Source organism: Diadema antillarum, unplaced genomic scaffold, assembly GCF_040938485.1.
Source record: "Diadema antillarum isolate AM-2024a unplaced genomic scaffold, OU_Dant_1.0 seq00000481_RagTag, whole genome shotgun sequence".
Lineage (NCBI taxonomy): Eukaryota > Metazoa > Echinodermata > Echinoidea > Diadematoida > Diadematidae > Diadema > Diadema antillarum.
In genome coordinates, this window is record NW_027271445.1 from 3587906 (window position 1) to 3601366 (window position 13461).

Genomic DNA, 13461 nt, shown 5'->3' on the forward strand with positions numbered 1-13461 from the left:
CCCCCTGCCTTTAGAAAGAGGCAAGTCAAGTGCTCTTTTATTATGCGAAAAAGTGAAAATATGTTGAATTTTCTTTTACATTTTCTTTATACTGTTGTACGCATATGACTCACAAGCTGTAGTAGTCTCCTCATCCAGCGGTTCCAACACAAGAATTTTAAAAATTCATAACTTTTGCATCGATTGTCCAATTTTCCTCAAACTTTCACTGATGTGTTCTACTAATATTGTTGCATTTTCTCAATCCTTATGTTTATGAAGGTGAACTTGTCCTTTAATAGTATTAGTAATGTTTGGCTATGAATAATAGCATTTAACTGAATTCTACCAAGCATTGCCATATCATGCTGATGCATTGCATGTGGCAAATCATCAAAAAGGTTCCACAACTATGATAAATTTTAATAAGAGGACCCAATTTTTTGCATCACTATCAGGATCTCATACATGTACTTTGCAATTTATTTTATTTTCATCATCATACACAGGAATATCACATTTTGCATCATGATACAAAGGTTGATTTTTGAAAAGCATTCTTTCTGGTGTGTGTTTGTGTACAGGCTTTATACATTCAACTGACATAATTTATTCCAATAAGCCCAATCTAATCCTTTAAAAAAAAAGATCAAAATGAGTAAGAATCATATAGGAAGGTAAGACGAGTCATAGCTTGAACATCACCTCTGTGTAAAACATTTTGTTGACAGTGTTGATACAGCAATGAAGCCTGCATCATGTTCTTGCTGTATATTGCATTTGAACTAAACTTTCACTTTGTTTAAATTGTTTTATTTTGTAATTGTTTGTTGATGGCATGCAAGTAACTGGCCAAGTTTTGAACGATACATCGTCTTTAATGTTGTTATAATACATGCATTGATACAACCTCAGGTCTTGTGATTAAATCATTGTTTACATTTTTTTTTTAAAGGAGTCTAACATTCCCCTAAAATAGCTTCAATTACTTGAACAAACCACTAAGACTGGGACCAGTGGGGGTCAGTCCATAGTTACATACTGACATCAGTTAGTAACACCAAAAAATGAATCTAGAGGCTCTTTCACTCGGAGGTCTACTGGTTTTTAATGTGATGGTCTTTCACTGTGATAACTTTGCACAGCCCTGTCACTGTACACAACGTGACAGCGCTGTACCAGGAGGGATCCACAACACAAAGTGACACATGTCGATCGCGTTGAGTTTTGATTCATGACATCATTTTTGCCACCTCTGACTCATTAAAGACACAGAACTTCAGGTGTATGCACACATACAATGTAAAGTTCTGTGGCATGTGCTGCTTGAGTGTGCATGGCATGGTCGACAGTGTGACCTTTGAAAGTGCAGCTCCGATCACGCTCCTGATTTGTTAAATATGGCCGTGCGAAGAAGTCTGATCTACCGCGTGCACACACTGCATTAAATCTTCATTTTCGGTAAGTTGTGCACTGTGTAAAATGTCAATATCGATGATAAGAAATGAAGTAAAAATGAAGATTGTCCTCAATCAATGAGTCTGAGGTGACAAATGATGTCATGAATCAAAACTCAATGCGATCGACATGCGTCACTTTGTGTTTTGGATCCCTTCTGGTACAGCCCTGTCGCATTGTGTACAGCGACAGGAGCCGTGTGTACAGTTATTACTGTGGTGTAGTTTTTCACTCATTGATCCACTGCCTACGGTATTTTGGCTGTGGAGGACAACAGTTTCTCATCTCATCGACTACCGTAAATCTAGAGTCAAATGCTCACGAAGTCTGTATATCATCAGAGTGCAATCACAATTCTACACTAGCTGTTGTAGCCACATAAGGATGACATGAAATAAAATGTACATTTCATTTTAATTCATTTTATTGTTTCTGCATGTCTAATCACTTTCAGAAATATACACATATGGTTCATAATAATTCATGGCTGATTTTGCACATGAAAGGCAAGCAAATCATTGTGACAGAGAATGGAGACATACCAAGGTGGCAAGGCCGGGCTTGACAAGGGTAATACTTATAAATAGTAATTTAAAAAGGTTAACTAAGTTTAACTCATATTAGAACCTAACCCCGGGACGCTCCGTATACACAGTTACACACCGTGGGAGCGTCCTGAGACAATAGAGTGCTACAATGTATATCGGTAAGCTTGAAAAACATACACAGTCTGTCACAGATTTTCGCGCCTCCGTAAGTTTCAAATTTCACTAGAAAAAAACTTACTTTTATAGTATACATAAGATTCTTATCTAATTCCTACCATCCGTTCACCTTGTTCTTGTTCACACTGGTCCAATGATCTTGAAAAAAACGTTTTTTTTTACAGGTCCATCTCCTAGCTCCCCATCCCATTCACCAGTTTCGAAATCAGTACGCAGTACACTGCGCACGTAAATATTCATGTGCTGGTGGAGTCGCAATGCGTTTAGCCTTCTGACAAGGCCTGCGCGCGCGCACCCACCCAGAAAGCAACGCAATATACAGCGAGAGGGTTTGCCACAACAGTATGATACGGCCTTGCCATAAAGCTACAGCTGTACAGATGAATTGACGGCCAGGGCATGCGCACAAATTTCAAATCCATTGACGGTATAAGATGTCGTTTCTCCCAAGTTCCTCTCGACCGAGTCGTATTTAACTCATCAATTCGAGCAGAAATGGAATATTGGCAGAACCAAAAGTTGAACGCAGTCAGTCTTCAACATTATAACTTCACCTGTAAGTCTTCATATTACAGAATTTTTGCGATTTCATATTGATATTTAGGCGCTATGCTTCGCCTGTCATGATCATGTCTGCTACAATGCGCAGCCCCAACACTGCGTGTTGGGGCTGGTCGCAGTTGATTAGAACCCTGCAACTTGTACTTTCTGAAAGATGCTAATCAATGCAGCTTGAAGCGAAGGAAGAGTGCGAGCAGTCAGAAGTGAAAGAGAAAACCTGGATCTAGAACCTGAGGCTGTAGTACAATTTTGTACATGTATACAAAAGTGTCTTGTCAAGTTAGATCGATCATCCCAAGAGTCTCAAATCTCGTACACGACTCTGTCTTTCACCAGCATCATTCTCACTCTCACTACTGTCACCAGTGCAGTGGGCAGTGCATCACATCTAAAGACAGAGATACATAATTTAGTCATCAATCACAAACACCCATGTATCGCATCATAATTTAGACCCCTAAAACCCAGGATAGCCTAGACATCTATGTGCACTACATTAGAATCCATACACTTAGTTAACCACATTGCTGGTAGATGAACCGTCAGAAGTAAAAGGCACGGATTATAGGGATTGAGCTGTTCGCGTCACGTCGGCTGTGCCTGTGGGCCGTGGGGTAGGTAGCCGCGTATAGTACAGTAATGAGTAGTAATGCTTCAACTGCAAGACTGGTCTAACCCGTTACATACACAAACGGAGTAAATTCTACAACCAGAAACGAAACCAATTTCCACTTACTTTATAAAGAAAACACGTCCATCGGACGTGACAGCATACTTCCATGGAGCAGGCAACTCTTCTGTCCTTAGCCTCTCCGCCATGATGGAGAGATTTTGATTAAAATAAATGGTAAGACTGTAAACAATCCGATCTAATTACTCATCGTGGAGTTCGTACCTTGACAGCTAACCTTCCGTACATACAACCCATGGATCTTCCGCATAACATACACCCACATTGGGGTATGGGGTGCGAGCTCGCGTTCTTCGATAGTACACACACACTCTTTACACGAGTGGCTGCACCGACCATTGCCCGAGGCTTCCCACTGGCGCGCCGCCGCGCCGTATCGATTGAGTGCATGGGGGCGTGCATCTGAAATAATCCTCTGTTCTTTTTCCCTCCGTACGTTCACAAGTCATAGATTATGCCGCATCTCAGTGAAGATTTGAAATTGCTGGCTGACTTCAGATTTTAGTTCACAAGCAGATGAATAGCATGCGATAGGTCTGTCTCCCTCTATAGTTATTGACTTTACAATGTAGGTACATGGAAAGTGTTGATCCTCATGGACTGACCGTGTGTCTGTAATAACCTAAATAATCTGATGGTAGAAAACCCATTCGTTTCTTCCTTTTTTTAACTTTCTATTGTACTTCAACTTTGTCTGTATAGCTAAACTCTTACAGTTTGATTTCTGCTGCATTTGAAGAGTTTTATTGCAAAATTGCCATTTTTAAACATTTCAAAGTAAGTCCATCATCAGATAGAGCAAAATAAAACATTTCCAGTAATACCTCACTTGTAACATAACTAGTGATTACAAATACCCTGTATTTCCTTATTATTCCCTTTAATTTTAGCAGTTTTTATCACAAATATAAAAAGTTAAATACAAAAGTGGATTGCTCGTTTTACAATAAAACTCTTAATTTCGTTTCTCCTCCTTCAAGATCTGTTCAAAATCTGGTCTGTTTGAGTTGAAACATTAGCAAACAGAAACTAACATTCTCCCCCCCCCCCCCAAAAAAAAAAAAAAAAAATGGGTCCAAAAGAACATATCCTCAGTTTAAACAGTTTGGACACATACAACTTGCATGTTTTTAAATTCATTTCATGATTTTAGTACACTGTACAGTGATCGATGTACTGATAGCATGTTCAGTTTCCTTTGACCTTTTCAAAATTTCAATAAATACACCGTAGGGCCTATTGCAGGGCCGGCGCACTGTTTTCAAATTAAAGTGTGGGGGCCCACTTCCAGGTTTCATGAGCTAACAAGCAAAAAAAAAAAAAAAAAAAAAAAAAAAGGTCCTCAGCTCATTCTCTCCCCTCCCATTTTAGTGCCTCTTACATACTTCCGGGTTGAAAAAAGTGTGGGGGCCCAAAGTGATGACACCCTTATGTATTCCTTTATATGGTGCACAAAAAGTGTGGGGGCCCAAGCCCCCACGGCCCCCATGGCTGTGCCGCCCCTGTTTTGTGCCATTCTATACATGAATTTATTAATCATGAGCTCAGTTTGATATTTTGACTTTGAATAATAATACATTCCCATGAATTCTTGCATTTGCATGCATAATTACGAGTCGTGTACATGATGGTTGTGCAGATAGCCATAAATTGCCTGTGGGTCTCTCAGGGTAGCTGCAATGGAGGTGTGCTAGGTGTTTATGTGTTGGTGGTTTGTCTGGTTCCTAGCCGTCTGTTTCCGTGTGTAATTACAATCTCTTCTCAATGTATCCCCTGTAGGAGTCTCCTAAAGTTTTTTGATCCCTGCACACTATAATAGGGGCTGTGTTTCTTTTGTTGACTCTGTTTGAATATTTCAGCTAAGTGATTTCTTCTTGCCATTCAACTTGTATATTGATTTTATACATTTTATATTTATATATTTTGCATTTTGATTTTATATATTCTTCTTCTTATTATTATTTTTTTCTTCTTCTTCCTCTTTTCAAAGCTCTTAGTTGAACGGCAAGAAGAAATAAACCTCCAGTAATACCTCACTTACATTGTGCCATAACAAGGAATATTCTAGAAGTTATGATAATATCCTGTATTTTCTTATCATTTTCTTTGTTTTTAGCAGCTTTAATCACAAATATCTCAACTTAACAAGAATGGAGTTGGCTTATTTGTTATTGCTCTATCTGATGATGAACTTACTTTGAAATGTATGTATATATATATATGTGTATGTATATATATGTAAATGTATATGTATATGTATATATATGTAAATGTATATGTATATATATATATGAAGAGTTTGTTCGCAAAAACCAACAAGTCCATATTTGCCAAATGGAGATATATTTGCGATTAAAGGTCAAGAAAAATAAAGAGAATAATAAGAAAAATTTTGCTTCTTTTTACCATAACTTCAAAAATTTACCTTTATATGTAGTGACCAATATATCATTTAAAAGGGATTATTTTGTACTTTATGACAGAGACCGTACTTCAAAATCTTCAAAATGGACTTATCGGATTTTGCAAACAAACTCTTCATATATGTATAACATGTATATGTATATTACACAATGTATATGTATATGTATATGTATATGTATATGTATATGTATATGTATATGTATATGTATATGTATATATATATGTATATGTATATTTACATCTATATGAACAGTTTTATTGGAAAATGGGTTTAGCGCCATTTTCAAACATAACATTTCAAAGTAAGTCCATCATCAGATAGAGCAAGATTAAACCTTTCCAGTAATACCTCACTTGTAACATAACAAGGAATATTCTAGAAGTTATGATAAAAGATATCCTGTATTTTCTTATTATTTTCTTTGTTTTAGCAGCTTTAATCACAAATACTTCAACTTAACAAGAATGGAGTTAGCTCGTTATGCAATAAAATTCTTCATATATGTATTTGTATTTGTATATATATATGTATATATATATATATATATATATATATATATATATACACTCATATATATATATGTATATATACACTCAGCAAAAAAAGTAAGTTTGCCCTAGCATTTTTGGATATATCTCAAAAAGTGTTTTACCGATTTTCATAATTCAAACGGAAATGGATAAGGAATTTTATTGGTACTCATAACATGAGTGGCAAATCATTGCCACCAGATATCATTATTGGTGTGAAAAAATGCATTTTATGTCATAATGCATGGAAAAAAAAAGTTGCACTTTAGTGATTTGCAATGACTTTTACACTAATAATCAAACAATCACTCATGATTCTGAACATTTAAGCATGGTTGATTGCATATTTCTCTATCTCTTTCTTGTCATGAGCATACAGTGAAGTATTTGATAGTTGATATGTCCACCATCCGCTTCAATGACCAGCCAGCATCTCTTCCTCATACTGTTAACTAAAGTTTACTTGGCACTGCCCAATATTGGCCCATGCTCTCTGCAAGATGCGCTTAAATTCTTGCAGTGAAGTGTCATCTTTCACCTTCTTGCTCGCTTTCCGCTTAATGACATCCCAAAGATTCTCTTCTGGATTACAGTCAGGGGATCTTGCAGGCCACTCCATACGTTCGATGCCATTTCCCTCAACAAACTGATCTACAACTTGAGCGCATGATGCAAAATGGCCATAGGCACATTAATGTGATCAACCCTGATTGGAATTACAAATCACATGGCTTCTACCAACATTTTCATATTGAAAAGGCTATTGTTTAAAAAGTATGCATAACATCAGTTTAATAGGGAAGCACATTGTACCTGAGGAAATTCCTGAGAATTGCACAATTTAAAAAAGTCATTTGCTAACTTACATAGGAAATGTATACAATATGCTTCATATAGCCTGAAGTGCAACTTTTTTTCCCATGCTTTTTGACATAAAATGCGTTTTTTTACACCAATAATAATATCTGGTGGCAATGATATGCCATTCATGTTATGAGTAATGAAATTCCCTATCCATTCCCGTTTAAATTATGAAAATCCGTAAAATACTTTTTGAGATACATCCAAAAATGTTAGGGGGGAACTTACTTTTTTTGCTGAGCGTATATATATATATATGTATGTATATATATATATATATATATATATATATATATTTAAATTTACCTACAAAATAAGTAGATAGATTTTGTTTATTTCTTGTTTTTTGTCAAAAAAGCTATCAAAGAAAGTATAGGCCTACAAAAGCATTAGGCCTCCATGGTACATAAGTTGCTAATTTTGAAATGACTGTCTACCTGTACACGAGGCAACGTGCAGAGTAACTAGAGTGTAAATCAATTAGCCTTTCCTACATACCGGTACACAAAACTCCTTGTCCAGTTTAGACCAGAAATGGATGTAAGTAAAAATCTCAGCAAACTGCAAAATTTTGATTGGGAGAGAAGAATTGACTTCATTAGCAACTTAGTAAATGACATAAAAAGGATCAAGAGACCCCTGAAATCTACCTTCATACTTATTGTAGTTACTCAATGTAGGATCGCATTTCAAAGGTTTTACACACACACACACACACACACACACACACACACACACACACACACACACACGCGCGCGCGCGCGTGTGTACTCACACACACACAGACACTATATATATATATATATATATATATATATATATATATATATATATATATATACATATACCAAGAGTAGAAACAGTCGTATAAACACAGCAGGAGCCAGAAAATTGGACTGACCTTTCGGTCAAAGAAATTGATAAAGGTCTTTGACCAAAATGTCAGTCCAATTTTTTGGCTCCTACGGTGTTTATACGACTGTTTCTACTCTTGATATCTATTCATTACACACCGACGCAGAACTTTCATATTTTGATGACTATATATATATATATATATATATATATATATATTCTCTTTTTTTTCTTAAAGAGAGATATGTTTCAGTCACTGTCATAATCTGTACCGGTATTTCACTTTTTTTAAAAAAGAATGATGACTGTATGAGTCTGTAATCCAGATACACTGCATGTTACAGCTGTATCTCCCAGCTGGACATGATGTCGTGAACAGTTATCCTTTTTGTTCAGCCAACTTTTCAATTTCATTTCATTTCATTTCAATTATTTCCACTTTCATAATTGGTTTACAAACTTTGCATTAAAAACAAACAAACAAAAATACATGGTGTCAAATATGATAGTGGCAGAATCATGAGAAGCACAAAGTAGGCTTATTGAAAATGATCCCTAACAAATATTGTGATGTAAATATGTGTAATCATTTATAATCATTTGTGTAATTGAATTGAAACAAACATAAAATACAAAATGCAATAAGATTCACAACTTGAAATCAATCAAAAAACCGGACACATGTAGATATGAAAGAAAAGAAGAAAAGAAGAAAACTCCATAATTAACTATTCATCAACTTGTAACTTAATTGCACCAAAATGATGTTGTTTGTTCTTTTAACACTGCATTTAAGACACCTCAAACATTTCATGGAAGTGCACATAAGAACCTAACTCTTTTGAAGACTATCTACGACCTCATGACTACACAATACTGAATTGTCAATGAGAGTTAGATACTTGTGCGCAGATCAATATAAAACAACAGAATACAACTAATAATTTCATTGCCAATAAAATTTACATTTATTTACATAAATACATATTTACATAAACACATGAATTTCACATCTGATACACCATAAAATGTCTACAGATAACACTACGAATGACATCAAGACCTATGTGAATGATTTGTAATTATTAACTATTGAATGCCACTACAGTCAACCTCGCCTAAGTTAAATCTATTTGGACTGAAGAAAGAACTTCGACTCAATTTTGAGGAATTAAAATCAATAGAACATAAAGAGTATAGGACTTGAAAAGACCTTTCATTTATAGGTGATTATTTGACTTACGCGAGGTCGACTTGAGCAAGGTTGACGGTATTTCCTTCTCAGATCATAACATCATTCACATTTACAGAGGACTAGAGTGGATAACCTTGCTAGTTTGTATAAAGAGGTCTGTGGGGTGTTTCATCAACTTAGTCAGCACTGACAAGTTGTCAGTCTCTGACAATTTCAGCAAAATCCTTGGTTTTGATTGGCTGAGATGCTCTGGTCACTGACTGTCACTATGGTTATTGTCAGAGACTGACAATTTGTCAGCGCTGACTAAGTTGATGAAACACCCCCCAGATGTAACAAAACCCTCTTATAACAGAGTAATTTTGTAGGTCCGAACTCTTTACATTTCTTTGATTTGTATCCTGATATAACAAGGCAATTGTTATGGTCTATAGGTCCTCACTGCAACAAGATTCCCCTATATCTCCATAAATTTGTGGATACGCACATAAGACAGTGCACAGACACACACAGACACCATAAAAACCATAGCAGTGTTGGAGTAGATGCTTGCCTGCCTGGATAATATCAAAAGTTTGAGATGCATTCATTTTGAAATAATATCACACATGCAAAGAGAAATATAGGATAAAAGAAGGCTGATTTCCAAGCTTTCAAATATCCTGCACTTTTGACAGATAATTTGTTAATCCATTTAATTCTCCTCAGCTGGGGCCTTGTGCACATCATAGTAAAAAGACCAAGTATCTCTATGATGAGGAATCTGATACAGATGCTAAAGTTACAGCCTTCTACTATAGCAGATAATTTGTCAGTACACTATCAAACACTAAACTAATTTTTATATCTGAAAGTTTTTCACAATCAATGATCACTTGTCTAGCAAGAAAAGATAGATCTTAATAAAGTATGCATCATTAAGACTGTTACCAGCAACAGCAAAACTTTGCATCATTGCATCAGTAACAAGCTGTACCTCATGCAACACATGTACTTACATAATATTGTGACTTGTACGACAACTTTGCAATTGGTTAAAGGGAGGGTATAGTATCAGTGCAGATGAGAATTGGGCTTTAACTTTTTGCACGATACCAAGAAACCACTTTCATGAAATAGTACAGAGCATACCATTCTAAGAGGAATTCAAAGTTTATTTGATGAAAATTTTGGGATGGCTGAGACATCCAAAAACAAAGTAAAACAACGCAATCGTAATAAAAGGTGGGTCCCACCTTTTATTAGGATCCCTCTGTTTTTGAGATCTCGGCCATTTCAAAACCAATTTTCATCAAATAAACATTGAATTCCTCTTTATATAGAATTACATGCTCCATATGAGGTCTCTCATTAATTCACCAAAAATTGTTAGAAACCTGAAGTTAGGTCTCAGCCAAAACTATACAACCCCTCTAAGTTTGTGATTGACAACCACAGTGATGAGATGAGAAGTCTATCCCACTTTAATTCATTGGGTATGAGCTGATATCGCTGTAACACACATTTCCCATAGACACCTGCATGAGTATTGTTGTGTATGGAAACAAGGAATATTAGAGACACACACACTGTAGAGCCGCGCATGCGCTTTGCGTAATAAAAGTTGCTTTGGAACCGCACTTGAAAGTATCACACGTGATTTCTTTAGTGTCTTCATTGTTGTAGTAATGTACATGTACTTAAATTACATGTACATAACAACAAATGTGGCGACGAGGATCAGTGAGCCTATAAGCGAGACTACGTGGGGGACGCAGTGGAAAATGCATGAAAGACCCGCTCTACGGAATTCCAGCACTGTTCTCTGCACGTATACTGGTGACAGCATGGAAATTGTAGGCGAGTGTGACGCAATAGAGCAGCATGGCAACCAGACGAAGAAGCTGAGTCTCATCGTTGCTAAGGGGTCAGGACTGAGTCTCATGGGACGAGAGTGGCTGCTCCTTATCAGACTGGACTGGAGGGAGATAAATCTCCTCACTAGCAGTGATCGAGTCAAGCAGCTGCTCGCTGGCTACGAGGGACTGTTCACACCTGAGCTAGGGACGCTCCGTGGTGTAGAAGCGGAGCTGGATATCGACCAGGATGCTACACCGAAATTTGTCAAAGCGCGCCCAGTCCCATTTGCACCTCGAGACCGGCTGGATCGTGAGATTGATCGACTTCTGGCAGAAGACATCATTGAACCGGTGCAGTACTCGAAGTGGCGGCTCCCATAGTCCCAGTTATGAAGGGAGATGAGTCTATCCGTGTTTGTGGCGATTACAAAACAACAATCAAGTCAGCCGCGCGTTCTGACACATACTTGATTCCCCGGGTGGAGAAGTTGTTTGCACGACTTGCCAATGGACGGCTTTTCACAAAATTGGATCTCAGCCATGCCTACCAACAACTGGTCCTAGCAGAGAAATCCAGGGAGCTGGTCACAACAGACACTCACAGGGGACTCTTCCGCTACAAGCGTCTACTGTTTGGCGTATTGACAGTGCCATCAGTGTTCCAGTGAACAAAGGAATCGTTGCTGGCGGGAATTTCCGGAGTGGCGGTGTATCTGGATGACTTGGTCATCACAGGACAGTCAGTAGAGGAACATTTGAGAAATCTGGAGCGTGTTCTATCCACTCTCCAACATGCAGGACTACGCCTGAAGAGAGAGAAATGTGTGTTTCTCATTGACCAGGTGGATTACTTGGGTCATACAATCACAGCTGACGGTCTACGCCCTACAGATGACAAAGTATTTAGGGCTATCAACCAGGCACCGGCACCTAGCAATGTGAAAGAACTGAAGTCTTTTCTGGGAATGCTGAACTATTATGGAAAGTTCTTGCCTGACCTGCAGTGGAACGAGGAGCAAGAAGCTGTGTTCACGCTTGCCAAAGAGCTGCTGAAATCAACAGAGGTTTTAACACACTACGACCTGAGTGAGCAATTGGTTCTGGCTTGTGATGCCAGCCCATATGGCGTCGGCGCCGTGCTTGCGCACAGGATGGCTGATGGTTCTAAGAAGCCCATCAGATTTGCATCGCGCACTCTCAGCCAGGCGGAACGCCATTATTCCCAATTGGATAAAGAGGGTTTAGCTGTGGTTTTTGGAGTGGAGCGTTTTCACCAATATCTGTATGGTCGACAGTTCGACATCGTCATGGATCACAAGCCCCTACTGGGGTTGTTTGGGGAGAGGAAAGCGATCCCCCATATGGCCTCCCCTCGGGTACAGCGTTGGGCCATCACACTAGCGGCGTACGACTATCGCATATCGTACAAGGCGGGGGAAAAGAACGCGAACGTTGACGCCCTCAGTCGACTACCGGTGAATGAGACCATCACAGACCCACCCGTCCCAGGCGACGTCATATTTCTCATGGATGCAATGGAGAAATCACCGGTAATGGTGTCACGCGTAAGCAAGATGACTGATAAGGATGCGGTCCTATCGCGAGTTCGGAATTTCATCTTGGATGGACGGCTGAATGATCGTTAATTGAGAGAGGTAGAGTACACCCCCTATTTGAATAAGAAAGACGAGTTAAGCGTACACGAAGGAGTCGTGTTGTGGGGAGCTAGAGTCGTGCTGCCCCCAAAGTGTCGCACCCAATGATGGATGAGCTACACGATGCCCATCCCGGGATCGTTCGTATGAAAGCGAGTGCACAAAGTTATGTGTGGTGGTCTCGAATCGATAAGGATTTGGAGCGTAAAGTCCAATCATGTGTGGAATGCCAGGCACACCAATGTCAACCTCCAAAAGCACCTCCACTCCAATGGGAGTACCCAAGCAAACCGTGGTCGCGAATACACGTTGACTACGCCGGTCCGGTACAAGGGAAGATGTCCAAATCACCACAACGGCGAGAAGCGAAGCTACAATTGAAAAGTTGAGAAATGTGTTCGCAACACATGGTCTCCCACATACACTTTTCGGAAAACGGGCCCTGTTTCACGAGCGCTGAATTCGCCACGTTCCTGAAGATGAACGCGATCAGCCACAAGAGGGGTGCACCATACCACCCAGCAACGAATGGCCTTGCAGAACAAGCGGTGCAGACAGTGAAAACCGCCCTTCGCAAGATGAGTGGACCACTTCACACACGCGTATCACGATTCCTACTGAGCTATCGCACGACGCCACAAGCGACCACGATGCAATCGCCAGCAGAATTACTCATGCATCGCAAAC

General features: G+C 38.8%; 1 protein-coding gene across 1 annotated transcript in view; it reads right to left on the minus strand.

Annotated features, from left to right (window-relative positions):
* LOC139733530 (uncharacterized) overlaps nt 1-3658 on the minus strand; it is a 50411-nt gene extending 46753 nt beyond the window's left edge. Inside the window, exon 1 of the mRNA XM_071644339.1 lies at nt 3460-3658. Within this exon, the coding sequence (XP_071500440.1) occupies nt 3460-3542 (83 nt within the window). The 5' untranslated portion in view covers nt 3543-3658. The remainder of the gene's footprint in view (nt 1-3459) is intronic.
* Nucleotides 3659-13461: the final 9803 nt, after the last annotated feature.